This window comes from Drosophila innubila, chromosome X, assembly GCF_004354385.1.
Source record: "Drosophila innubila isolate TH190305 chromosome X, UK_Dinn_1.0, whole genome shotgun sequence".
Taxonomy (NCBI): Eukaryota; Metazoa; Arthropoda; class Insecta; order Diptera; family Drosophilidae; genus Drosophila; species Drosophila innubila.
The window spans coordinates 4213389-4227260 of record NC_047626.1 but is presented as its reverse complement, the minus strand read 5'-3'; the positions used below and the strand labels follow the sequence as shown (position 1 = coordinate 4227260).

At 48.8% G+C, this 13872-nt stretch overlaps 1 protein-coding gene across 1 annotated transcript in view; it reads left to right on the top strand.

The window, feature by feature from the left end:
• LOC117784923 overlaps positions 1 to 13872 on the top strand; it is a 63505-nt gene that overhangs the window by 14715 nt on the left and 34918 nt on the right. The window contains exons 2-8 of the mRNA XM_034622779.1: positions 1449 to 1812; positions 1993 to 4326; positions 4497 to 4894; positions 5673 to 6370; positions 6515 to 8552; positions 8583 to 11647; positions 11780 to 13269. Of these exons, the coding sequence (XP_034478670.1) occupies positions 1449 to 1812; positions 1993 to 4326; positions 4497 to 4894; positions 5673 to 6370; positions 6515 to 8552; positions 8583 to 11647; positions 11780 to 13269 (10387 nt within the window). The remainder of the gene's footprint in view (positions 1 to 1448; positions 1813 to 1992; positions 4327 to 4496; positions 4895 to 5672; positions 6371 to 6514; positions 8553 to 8582; positions 11648 to 11779; positions 13270 to 13872) is intronic.

Here is a 13872-nt window from a genome sequence, read left to right as displayed (position 1 = left end):
GTCACCAAAACAATATACCATTTTCAGTTACATTAGACAATATGTATACACTCTGAAAAATATGCCATCCTAAAACTAGGTACGACCGTACTTGAACTTATACCGTTTCGTTCATTAAATTTTCAGTTTGCTGTGTACTAAAAATCTTGAATTAAGTTTAAATCGATCTTAATTTTAGAATTCTGACTTTACATTCCGATGGCAGCTGTCCGAAATAGTAGTCCGATTTTATCCAAACTTAGTCGGAATATATAAGAACATGAAAAATATAAAATCCGTGAGTCCCTAAAAGATACCTCCAGAAACAACTGAGTTAATTGTACTAAACTAGTTTAAGATTTTTTTGTACTTAGTTAAGTTTTTTTCAAAATTGAAAGGAAGTTAAAGTTAAGATCTTTTCATACTAAAAACAAGTGCGTTTTGGGATATTTCTTTTTCATTGTCGAGCCTTAGAATTCTCAACTGGTTCTAGCGACGCGAATCTGACGTTAAAGTTGAATCGCTGGTAGTATCAGCACCTATTTCGAATGGTCGCCAACCAAGAAAATACATCATTATTTTATGGTATTTAGTTTTGGTATTTTGAATAATTTAAGTGCTCAGACTAGTGTATGTTTTAAGATTCAAGTTTATTAATTGTGACAATGTTTTGTTCATTTTGGGTTTAGTTCAAGATATTTGTGTACTTAAAGTAGTATGTTTTCAAATTTTTCAGACTTGAATTCAACCGAAAACGTACTAAAAGTATCCCAAAAAAATCTAATTTTAAGATTTCTGTGCTTGCGAAAACCAAACTTGAAATAAGATTTTTGTTCTCAACTTTAGAAATTCCGAACTTAGACAGCTTTTGAGATCGTTTGTACTTGAAAATGGCCTATTTAAGTGCGGAAATCTTGAAATCTTTTTTCTGAGTGTAGATATTTTTTTTAGGGCGTCAAGCTAAGACGAATATAGGTTTCAGTTATATTTGTGGTAATATTTGTATTTTAGTTTTCGGTTAGCGACTATGAAAAATCCTTATATATCAGTTTCGTAGCGGTTACCGGTTTGTAAGGGTTTTCGGTTTCGAAATACTGCTATGGTTTTGATTCCTAAAATAAGTTAATTCAAACAAGAAACGCAAGTTTTCAAAAGTTCTATTTAAATAGATCAATATTAAGATTTAAATTCCAAATTAGTTTAAAAATCCTTGATTCTACCGAAACATAGTTGAATTTAATGCTTGATTGAACCGAAACTACCTGTAATATGTGAATCGGTTACCAAACGGTTATTTCTGTTTGAATAATTTAGGTTTTTTGTATTGGGTGTAGTACAATTTGTATATTACGGATAGGGTTTCAGTTACGCTTACCCGTTTCAAATTCAAACGTTTAATACCGGTTAAAGGTAACGGTTTCGACTGCAGTCTTATTTAATCACCGATCTTTTTTCCGATCAATTTGCAGTGGCAGCAATCGGAGGATTCCGAACGTAAGAAGCAAATTCGAACGCATCTGTACAAGTTGCGAGAATCGCGTCTGAGGAATCTATATAGACACGAACCGGATATGTCGGAATCGAATGGCAATACCATGACCGGGTTCGGTAAGGATCCATTGGTGACCAGCCATGGGGATGCCCTGTTGGATCAGAACTTCCAGAGTCTCAAGTCGAAGGAGGTACGCGATTCGATGAGTCCAACGCATGAGCTCAAGTTCCATTCGATGACGTTGACGCAGCCGAATACAACCGGTTGGGATGTTCAAACCTCATCGGAAGTTAGTCCCGATGGCAGGGCCTATCGTACAGAGACATTGGCCAAGACAGATGGTAAGTTTCAATTGAGTGTGGATTGGTTTCTTTGTCTCTCAGTGTCCCTCTATATACATTTATATATATATCTGTGTATCTGTATCTCAACTCTGTTTGTTTGTATGTCCAATCACCAACCACTCCTACTACTACCAATCCTTCTACCCACTACCAACACCACCAATCCACTCCACTCAGGTGTTGAGAAGCTCAATGGTGGCGGCGTTGCGGAGTTCAAAGGTCGCAACGAACAACGCTCGAGTGCATCCCATCAGGGTGATGACAAGAACTATGTGAAGAAGGCCGCCGAGAGCTCCAATACGCATCTGCAGGAGAAGGTCGTCTTCGGTGATGAGTCCTCGGGACGCACCGAAATGAAGATGAGCTCCACCACATCCTCATCGACATCCAAGTTCGTTTCATCGTCATCGACGGTCGAGTATGACGAGGATGCGGCTGCAGCTCCAAAGCCACGTTATTTGCTCGACAGCCAGCAGACGAGCAATCGTCAGCGGGAGCAGAGGGAGCAGCGGGAGCAGAGGGAGCAGCGGGAGCAGCAGGAGCAGCTACAGCGTGAGGAGCAACGCTTCTCGGAAAGTCGTGAGCAGTCGCAGAGCACACGAAATGTGGAGACTCAGCAGCATTACGAGGAGAACAAGCGTTATGTGGATATGGACAAGGCATCGCCGGAATATCAACGACATGTGCAGCATCTAATGTCACAGCCGGGCGAGATCATCTCCAATACGGTGGAGTATCCCAAGCCGAATGTCAAGATGATCACCACCGTGAAGCGTCTGCCCGATGGCACCATTGTCAAGAACAAGCGCTACGAGACGGAGCAGCTGAATGCCAGCACAGTCCACAAGGATCAAGCCCAGAATCAGCAGCAGCAACGTCGTGTGCAGGATGTGCACCAGACGCCACCACGTGATGTGGTCGATAATGTGGAGACTATGCGACGTAACGTGGATGCCGAAGAGCTCATCAAACAGGAGAGCTATTCATCGGTGAAGAAGTCCAGTCGTCGCTTCTCCACGGAAACCACTTCGGAGACCATCGAGGAGTACGATGAACCGCATCAAGCGCAGCCGCAAAAGCTGAAGGCTCCAGCGCCAGGCACTCAGGGATTTCCGTCGGCTAGGACGCATAAGCCCACCCAGGAGTTTCCCAACCAACGTGCAGGCACACCATCACGTCAATCGCCAACCACGGATTTCTCCACCCACGGATTTCCATCGGTTAAGTCGAATAAACCCACCCAGGAGTTCATTAGCCAACGTCCCGCCACCGCCGATGGTGGCGAGGAGATTATAGTGGTGAAGTCGGAAAAGAGTCGCAATGTCAAGCAGAGCAGCACCACCGAGCGCACCACCGAAACGCAATACGTGAGCGATGAACATGGTCCGGTTGCGTCCGTTGCGATTACGGCTCCCAGTTGGGAGCAACCGGCTAGTCCACGTCGCGCTCCAGTTGAGGATTATAGCACACATGGTTTTCCATCGGCACGTGAGCCACAGTCGCGATCACGTGCCGATCAGCCCGATGGCGAGGTGGTGCACCACCAGCACCACCACTCGACCACGGTGAGCCGCAAACAGAGTGCGAGCCACAAGTCCAACACGGAGCACGTTATTGCAACGCAGCTGGAGCAGAATGTCGATGTGGAGCCGGAGCAATTGCAGCCACAGCGTCGCTCGCAACCGCTGCAGTCGGCCCCACCGGCAAGTCCACGCCGTACGGACTACGGCACTCAGGGATTTCCCTCGGCGCGCTCACCCACTCGCAGCGCTCCAGCACGCTCGCCGCTGAGCAAATCGCCGCCTAGGAAGGCAACCACACCAGCGGCAGGTAGCCGTACACCGGTTCGCAGCACGGAGACAACAAGCACAACGATGACACGTCGCCAGTTGCAAAAGGAGCGCGAAGTGGATGCCGCACATCGCGCATTTGCCGCCTCCTTGCGTAGCAGCTCGCCGGCGGAGAGCACCAACTCGACGGGATCGCACCACCATCCCCAACACCATCACCAGCAGCCGCGACGTGACAGCGGACAACAGACGCCACGGTCGAGCATCTCATCGAGCCGGACATACAGACGCGATGGACGCGAGGGTTCCCATGATAGTCATGCGCCATCGGAGTCCAGTCGCATCAGTTCGACAACGGTGACACGACATACGGGTGTGCCCAGCACCACTAGCACCACCAGCACCACCAAGAGTGTGGGTAAACAAGTCGTTACCAAGCTGAAGACGACACGTAACGTCCAAGGTTCTAACGAAACAATCGATCTTATGCCGCAGCGTTCGCCCAAATCGCCGACAACGAAAGCAACAACAACAACAACATCGACAACAGCAACTACAACAAGTACTACCAATAAGCCAGTTACACCAACAGCAGCAACAACTCCAACTCCAACTCCAACTCCAACTCCTACTCCAGTTACAGCTCCAGTTACAGCTCCAGTTTTGACTCCAACTCCGTTACCAACTCCAGTTTCAGCTCCTGAGACGTCCACAGTGACAGGTACGAATTAGTTGAACCACACACACACACACACACATTTAAGCACACAAACACTACACACACACATAAATAAATAAATTATATACAAAAAAAATTAATAAACAATTAGAAAAACAAATTATATATATATCAATCTATGGAATCTATGTATATGAATGTATATCCTTCAGATAACCAATCACAGTATACGTATGCTACTACTAAGCCAGCCGATATATTCTCTTTGCCAACCACTTCTCCTACAATTAACAACAACAACATCAACAACAACAACAACCACAACAATGAACCAACACTAACAACAAGTCCAACAACCAACAACAAGAACAACAACAACAACAACAACAAGCACTCGTCTGATAGCGAAATCTTAACAAAAACAAAGCTGAGCACAAACGATGCCAACGTTAACAAAAGCAGCATGGATGCCATTAACGAGCCACCCTGTGTGCGCCGAAACTACTACAAGCTTGGTCCGTCCGATAAGGATGCAACCGCTGAAGCAGCAGAGAGCCAAGCCAACATTGCCACGGCGGTGACAAGTACTGAAACCGTTGGTAAGGCATCATAAACCAGAAATAACCAGAAACAAGCAGAAAAGAAAGCAATTGAAACACCCTGTATTTTGCTTGCTTTGTCTGCTTCTACTGCAAGCGCACATAAACACAACGTTACCGTTACCAATACCGTTACCAATACCGTTACCAATACCTTTATCTATCTATCTTTACTACACGTAATATTTTATCTTTTTTTTTTGGAACTTTGCTAATAAAAACTGTATACTATATACCAAAAAAAAAAAACTAAATTGAAACCACTGTGATATGTTGTATGTATTGCCTCAATGAAACCACACACACACACACACACACCATCACACACACACACATACACACACACACGAAACACATTTTCACTTGGACTTGGCCTGCAAACATTTTAGGGGAAACTTGACGTTAGTACGGCGACAAATCAGCACGATAGTTGGCGATGCTATCGCACTATCGTAACGTCTAAAATGTTTGTAGTGTTGCCTAAGTTTTTGGGGATTGAGCCACAATGTAAACCAATTAATGACAACTAATTTTTGGGGGAATATTTGTGAGCATATTAACACCGCCTCTTTATGGAGCATAAACAACGCCTGCTTGCCTGATTGAACTACTACCAGCCGCTAACACCCTGTAGTGCCATTAACCCTTAGCTGCCGACATGGCGTTGAACTTGAACTTGAACTTGAACTTGTTGCTGCTGTAGTCGTAACTAATCCATTAACGAACGTAGCTGGAACCGTAGAGCACCCAACAAATTGTACACACGTATTACACGAACAACTGTGGTAGAGCGCCTGCCTGCCTGCCCTCCCCTCCCCTTTGCCTTGTTCTCCACTCAACCTGTTAGCTTATTGCCTTGACGTTGTGATGTACTTCCCCTCAGCAGCCGCAACGCCCAAGAGTCCCAGGCCACAACATGCACCACATCGTTACACCCCAAGCAGCCATAGAAAACCCTATCACAACAGCACTACCCTAAATCCCGATGAGCACGTTCATGATAATGATGATGATGATGAGCCCACTACGGCCAGACGTAGCTCCAAGTCGCCCAGCGTCGAGAGACGTCGAGAGACAATGCAGCGAGAGACGACATTTGAGACCACTGCGGTGGAGCGTGAGTTTTTGCCGGAGCAGGTGGCTCAAATCGATGATCAAATTGTTATCGATGAGAGCACCATTGAGGTTAGGCAGCTTAACATAACCAAGCCGAAAGGTGTTGATAAGCCCAGAGAATCGCCACGTCAGAGTCCCGAGAAGCATTTGCCAGCGACGGTTCCCTCAAAACCTCAAGAACCGTCACGTTTCAGCAGCCCCGAGAAGCAGGTACCAGCTACAGAGAAGTCGCCACGTCAGAGTCCTGAAAGGCAGCTGCCAGAGTTAGCTCCCTGGAAGACTTCTCCCAGGGAAACACCCGAAAAGCAGCTATCAGGGCAAGCTCCCTGGAAGACTTCTCCCAGGGAAACACCCGAGAAGCAGCAATCAGGGTTTACTCCAAAGGAATCGCCACGTAAGAGTCCTGAAAGGCAGCTGCCAGAGCTAGCTCCCTGGAAGACTTCTCCCAGGGAAACGCCCGAGAAGCAGCTATCAGGGTTTACTCCAAAGGAATCGCCACGTGAGAGCCCTAAAAGGCAAATGCCAGAGTTAGCTCCCTGGAAGACTTCTCCCAGGGAAACACCCGAAAAGCAGATATCAGGGTTTACTCCAAAGGAATCGCCACGTCAGAGTCCTGAAAGGCAGATGCCAGAGTTAGCTCCCTGGAAAACTTCTCCCAAGGAAACACCCGAGAAGCAGGTAGCTACTAACGCTCCCGGTAGCCCTGAGAAGCAGCAACCATCAACAGTTCCGTCGAAACCTAGAGAATCTCCACGTCAGAGTCCCGAAAAGCAATTGCCTAAAGAGATACCGCATCAGAGTCCTAGAGAGTCGGAACGTGCCAGTAGCCCCGTGAAACAGCAAACAGGCTTAGCTCCCTGGAAGACTTCTCCCAAGGAAACACCCGAGAAGCAGCTACCTTTTAACGCTCCCAAGGATTCACCACGTCAAGGCAGCCCCGAGAAGCAGCTGCCCAAGGAAGTGAAGCCCAAGGAGTTACCACGTCAAAGCTCAGAAAAACAGCTGCCACTAAAACCCAGAGATTCAACTGAACCAGAACCAATTCCAAGTAAGCTTAATGATAAACCACGTCAAAGTCCAGAGAGACAATTGCCAGGTGGAGTTCCGACAAGTCCCGACAAACAGCAACCTACACAGTTCCTAGAGGATGCGATCTTCAGGAGCACCGTCACTCAAAAGGTGACAAACACAACGAAGAATCTTAACGAAGAATTCATATCGAACGAACGTCACATGCAGCCAACTCGTAAGGCTCCCGAATATCCAGTACCAAAAGGTCCAAGGCCCGATAACGATGATATTGATAAGCCCCTAACGTCAGAGATTTCAGAAACTCCTGACGGTGGTTTCATTTCAAAAAGTCCCGAATCGGATGAGGAAGAAGGCGAAACTAAGCCCACTTACCGCAAAAAGGGCTTGAGTCGTCGCGAAACCTTCGAGGATCGTTGTCGTAAGATTTTGGGCATGGAAGAGGATGGCGACACCCAAGGCAACTATGTGCCCAAACCTGAAGATGATGTGGATGATGATGACACGGATAGGGATGAAAGCACTACAGTCTTGAAAGAAACTGAAACTTTTGAGTTCAAGATCGAAGATTGCCCCGATGATGACGATGAGGATGATAAGCCCAGGCGAGTTACCGAAACGATTGTGGTACGCACAAAGCCTGTCATTAAGGTGGAGGAGCCATTGTCAGAGCCAGAGTCTGAGGTGCACCATCGCAGCGAGCTAACCGTGGATGTAACAGAGTCCGAAGAAACTGAAACTTTCGAAAGCACCGAGAAAATTGTGGGAAAAAAGACGCCCAAAGCTGGTAAACAGCCTAGGGACGAGGATGTACCACGACCTGCAACTGGCAGATACCCTGAGGATGAGGTAGTATCTTGGGATAAGCCAAGGTCTTCTCCAAGTAAGCATCCCAAGGAAGATGCAGAAACCATCACTGTGGAAGAAGAAACTACCGTCGTGACAAGGAAGCAAACCTCAAAGAATGAGGTAGAGCCACGTCCAGCAGCTGGTAAACCAGCTTGGTCTACACCAAAACAGGAGAAGGAACCACGACCTGTAACTGGCAAATATCCCAAGGACAAGGTAGAGCCCCGTCCTGCAGCTGGTAAATACCCTAACGATGAGGTAGAGTCACGTCCTGCCGCAGGTAAACCATCATGGGATGAGCCAAAGAAGTCTCCCAGCAAGCATCCTAAGGATGATGCAGAGACCATCACTGTGGAAGAAGAAACTACCGTCGTGACAACGAAGCGAACCTCAAAGGATGAGGTAGAGCCACGTCCAGCAGCTGGTAAACCATCTTGGTCTACACCAAAACAGGAGAAGGAACCGCGTCCTATTTCTGGTGAATATCCTAAGGACAAGGTAGAGTCACGTCCTGCCGCAGGTAAGCCATCGTGGGAAGAGCCAAGGAAGTCTCCCAACAAGCATCCTAAGGATGATGCAGAAACCTTTACTGTGGAAGAAGAAACTACCGTCGTGACAACAAAGCGAGCCTCCCGTCCAGTATCTGGTGATTATCCTAAGGATGATGTGGAACCCCGTGCCGCACCTAAGCATGATAAAGAGTTACGTCCTGGTAGTGGAAGATATCCTAAGGATGAGGAAGAACCACGTCCTGCCGCGGGAAAACCAAGATTTTCTCCTAGTAAAAATCCCAAGGATGATGCAGAGACCATCACTGTGGAAGAAGAAACTACCGTCGTCACAACAAAGCGAACCTCAAAGGATGAGGTAGAGCCACGACCTGCAGCTGGTAAACCATCTTGGTCTACACCAAAACAGGAGAAGGAACCGCGTCCTGTATCTGATGAATATCCTAAGGATAAGGTAGAGCCCCGTCCTGCAGCTGGTAGATACCCTAAAGATGAGGTAGAGCCACGTCCTGAAGCGGGTAAACCAACTTGGTCTACACCAAAACAAGAAAAGGAACCAAGTTCTGCAACTAATAGACAGCCGAAGGACAAAGCAGAGCCACGTCCTACTGGTAGACAGCCTAAGGATGGGCTAGGACCTCGTTCGTCACCCGGCAAGCATCCGAAGGATGAGGCAGAGACTATAACTGTGGATGAGGAAACGACCATCGTAATAACAAAGCGTCCCTCAAAGTCACCATCCCCGGAGAGGAGGACATTCAAGTCGCCGTCACCCACCCGTAAGCAGCCTTTGCCCCACCCGGAAACCACACACTTTGTGACCGAGAAGATCATTGATTGCAATGGCAAAACAGTTGTGGAGAAGGTAAGCAAGACCACACGTCCCGTTGGTCCTACAGATGGTACGAAAACAGGGCCCAAGAAGAAGCAACCGAACGACAGCGAACCAGAGGAATCACAGCCCAAGCCGGAGTCTAAAAAGCCTCAGTCTACGAAAACAGATACCGAACGCCGTAACTCGCGCACCACAAAGACCAGCAGCACCACAGTCAAGCAGTCTGTGAAGGAAACGCCACAAAAACCGACGAAGACTCCGCGCAAAGAGTCCTTGCCCAGACGGGAGCCTGGCAAGCGGGACAGTCTGGTAGAGGAGACTCGCACCACAACGACAACGACAACAACGCGCACAAATCAGACGGATAGAAAGACAAGTGAACCGTCTATAAAGGATCGCTTGAGGTCGTCTCCTTGCAAACAAAAGCCACATCCTGATGATGTTGATGGACAATCCTCTTCACCGGATACAAGTCCCAATCGTGTGCCCAGCGAGCGTCGTCGTTCGAGCAACATTTCAGTGCACACTGAGATCATCATAGATCACACTTCGCCGAAAACTCTGTCGCCCAGGACCGAGCGTAAGATGACCGTGCCGGCACGTAAGCTGCCCGTAACTGAGCGCAAGGAATCGGCGCCGGTACCACGTGTTACGCGTCGCGATAAGGATAAGGTGACCCGTTCTACCAGTGAAAATGTCATTAAGGTGGTCAATGGCAAGCCGAAGAGCACTCCGGAAATGAGTACATTGAATCCAATCTCCGCTCAGCGACCCAACGATCGTACCCGTCCAAGCAAGTGCTTCACTACGAAAACGATTAATCTCAGCGAGCAGCTAATTAACAGCGAGGAGATGGAGAATGTTATCATTGATATACAGCATGCGAAGAGCTCTCGAGAGCCATCTCCGGATCGTATTGTGCCCACACCTGTGCCAGCTGAGCTGGATACGGGTAAGCCACGTTATCCCGATGTGGTGCAGGAGCCGGATGATGAGCCGAAAAAGAAGCCGGTCATAACCAATATTCCGATCTTTGAGGAAGAGGCTAATGCCTATGTGGGCTGCCAGATCTCGGAGCTACGCAATCCCAATGGCATTGAGGCGGACATTCACGACAATCCCACGGTGGAGGCTCCCAAGAGCTTGGATTATCCCAGCACCACGACCACCAATGGCAATCCCAGCCACAGCATCGATGTCGATGAGTGTCTGCTGAGTGTGCACGAGAAGGTATCGAAATTCACTCACACTGCGGAGCAGGTGAAGCAGCCCAAGACATCGATACCCTTCAGTCGCCAGTTCGATGAGCATGCCAAGGTCTCAGCCAGTGATGAGTGCCTGCTGAGCATTGACCAGAAGGTGGATCGATTCCTGAAGACGGCCGAGAACATAACCAAGCAACCCATTACACCCACTCGGGAAATTGAACGTCCTAGCTACGCGGATATCGACGAGGAGCTGCGTCAGGACGATTGCACATTGAGTGTATCGCAGAAGGTGCACAAGTTCATTGACACGGCCGAGAAGTTGGCACCCACTGCACCGCAAAAGTCACCGCGACTGGTTGCCAACATTGAGCGTCACATTTCACGTCAAAGCGAGCCGGAATCGGAACCACAACTCGAACAGGAATCAGAGCCGGAGCAGCCATCGGATTCGGAGTTCGAGGAACAACATACAACGACAACAGAGCGTGTGGAGCGTTTGCCGCAACCCGCATCCGATGATGATGAGCTGCAGCCCATGTCCAAGAGCCATACAACAGCGATTGAGCTGAAGCGTCAAAAGGATATACTCAATCGTCCCTCGGTCTTCGGACAGCGTCCAGTGGAGCGTCCAGGGGAACGCAAGCCAACTCCGTCTAAGCAACCACGTAGCAGTCCCAGCACCTCACTCATAATGGAGGAGCGTCGTTCGCAACGCCATCAGACCGTGTCCAATCCGACACGCAGCAACACTGCCCCACGCAAGCCTTCCCTGGAGAAGCAACCACGTGGCAAGCCGAACACAAGCACAACCACAAACGACACGGAGACGCGTAAGAGTAGCATTCAGAGCACCATCAAACGCAGAGAGCAGATTACGCAACAGCAGTGGGTAGTCAGTGATGTGGCTGTAGATGTGGAGGAGGTAGGAGCCGGTAGTGCACAGCCTACATTGCCTGGTAGACGTATCAGTCCCACCAACAAGGCACCACTGAGCTCCAACAACGGAGTGAAGAGCCCAACTGAAGAAACTGGATCTAAGCCCACTCCGCACAGCGCTAGTCCACGTCCCACATCACCCGGCAGAGGCACTACCAGCACTACCGTTGTGAAAACCACAACTGAGGAGACTGGAGTGAAGTCCACTCCACGTCCCACATCACCCGGCAGACGCACTACCAGCACTACCGTTGTGAAGACCACAACTGAGGAGACTGGAGTAAAGTCCACTCCGCACAGCATTAGTCCACAGCCTACATCGCCTGGCAGACGCATCACCAGCACTACCACGACCAGCAAGGCACCACTGAACTCCACCAACGGAGTGAAGAGCCCAACTGCTGAAACTGGATCTAAGCCCACTTCACACAGCGCTAGTCCACGTCCCACATCACCCGGCAGAGGCACTACCAGCACTACCGTTGTGAAAACCTCAGCTGAGGAGACTGGAGTGAAGTCCACTCCACGTTCCACATCACCCGGCAGACGCATCATCAGCCCCAGCACGACCAGCAAGGCACCACTGAACTCCAGCACCGTAGTTAAAGCCAGCACTGAGCACAGCACCATCAAGCATACTAGCCGAACACATAGTCCAACTAACCAACAAGCAAACACCTTGACCAACCTTGACAGCTCCCCTGATACCCACGTTGAACCACTTTTAGACCGCAGCCGGCCAACACAGACTCCAACCGGACGCACGGTGGCTTCGCGTCGCAACATCTTTGAAAAGCATTCGCCTAGCCCAACGACGACAGAGCCGAATGGACGTCGTCCCTCCTATATGGAGCATACGAAGAGTTCACTCGAGCACATACGACGCGACTCGCTGGAGATCACCAAGACGCACTTCTCACGCAAATCGTCCATTGAAGAGGACACCAGCGTGGAGCCACGCAATCCCAATGCCGCTGTCAAGTTCGATGTGCCCAAACGCACCACATCCCGCTCGGAGCCCAGCGAGGACATCGACATTGAACAGATCTTTGATCTGCTGCAGCTGGAGCTACTCCTGGAGACGGTCAGCAGCTATGAGTTGCGTCGTCGCATACGCGCCCAAATGCGACTCATCAAGAAGAACATGATTAATGCGGGTACTACTTCGGTAAAGCGCTCGCCGGAGCAACTGCAGCCCAGAGGCGGCAGCAGCAGCGGCTCCACGCCCAGTCGCAGTCCACTGTTGCCGCGTCGCACAGTGGAGCAGCCACGTGAACGTAGCTACAGTCCGGATAGCAAGACTAGCCGCACGCCGGAGCAACCACTGGAGCCACGCGATCGCAGTCGCAGTCCGGACAGCAAGAGCGTCAAGGAGCTGCGCACCAGCACCACTAGCACCACGGCTCGACGCACCGAGACGGACTGCTCGACGGGACATGGCAAACCGCCGGTGAAACCACGCGAGCGTAGCGCCAGTCCAGCTCCAACTCGCACTCCGGTGGATCAGCCACGTCGGCGCAGTCCAACGAGCAAGATCACAACGCGCACCACAACAAGCAGTCCACGCAGCGTTCAATCCTCGCCAGATCGTCGCGCCAGCAAGCCAAGTCCCATTTGGGCGGATCGCAGTAAAGTGCTGCGTGGTTCCGGCTCCGCCTCGCCGACTCCGCGCAAGGGTTCAGCCTCTAGCACCAGCACCATTAGCAGCAACAAGATGGCCAGGACTAGCAGCAGCATCACTAGCAGCACCAGCACCAGCACCACCAGTTCGAGCAAACGTCGCGAGGAGGATTCCATTACATCCAGCTATGGAGTTGGACCCACCGACGAGAACGGTTTGCCCCTCTTTGGCATACGGGCGCTGAAGAAGAAGACACAGCCGACAACGTGTGAGACAAAGCAAGGTAGGTGCCTCCACTTTCGAATCACTTTATAAAAATTTAACTTGTTATCTATTATATGGATGAGTAAATATGTCCCAGATCTACTATTTTTTGATCGTAGCTTGGCCTTTTAATATTAGTTTTTCAAAAATTGGTTTCCTCTAGTTGTGGATGTTAATTTTTATGATAAGGCTCCTTTGAAATTTTGAAAATTTTTCAATTTTAAATTTTTTTTAAGTCTGACCAACTTCAAACTGTCATAACTTGATCAAAACTGAACCGATTTTCAAGTGGAATGTCATTTTAATTTAATATTTGGCATTTTAATTTGTTCTGCATTTAAATTTTGTTAAATTCTTAAAAAAAAATATTTTCCTCTAGATTCTACTAGACATTGATTTCGATGCTAAGGGTCCCCCCTTTGAAATTTCGAAAATTCAAAATTTTAAATCTCAAGTTTTCACTTTTAATCAACTCCTTATATCGTATTTAATATACAACAGCACTTTAAACTTGATTCTGAGACCTTTCATTTTCTTGTAAAAAATCATGGAAAATTTAACAAAAATTTTGACTTGTAAAGTGGCTAGATCAAAATTTTTACCAACTTCAAACTGTCATTAC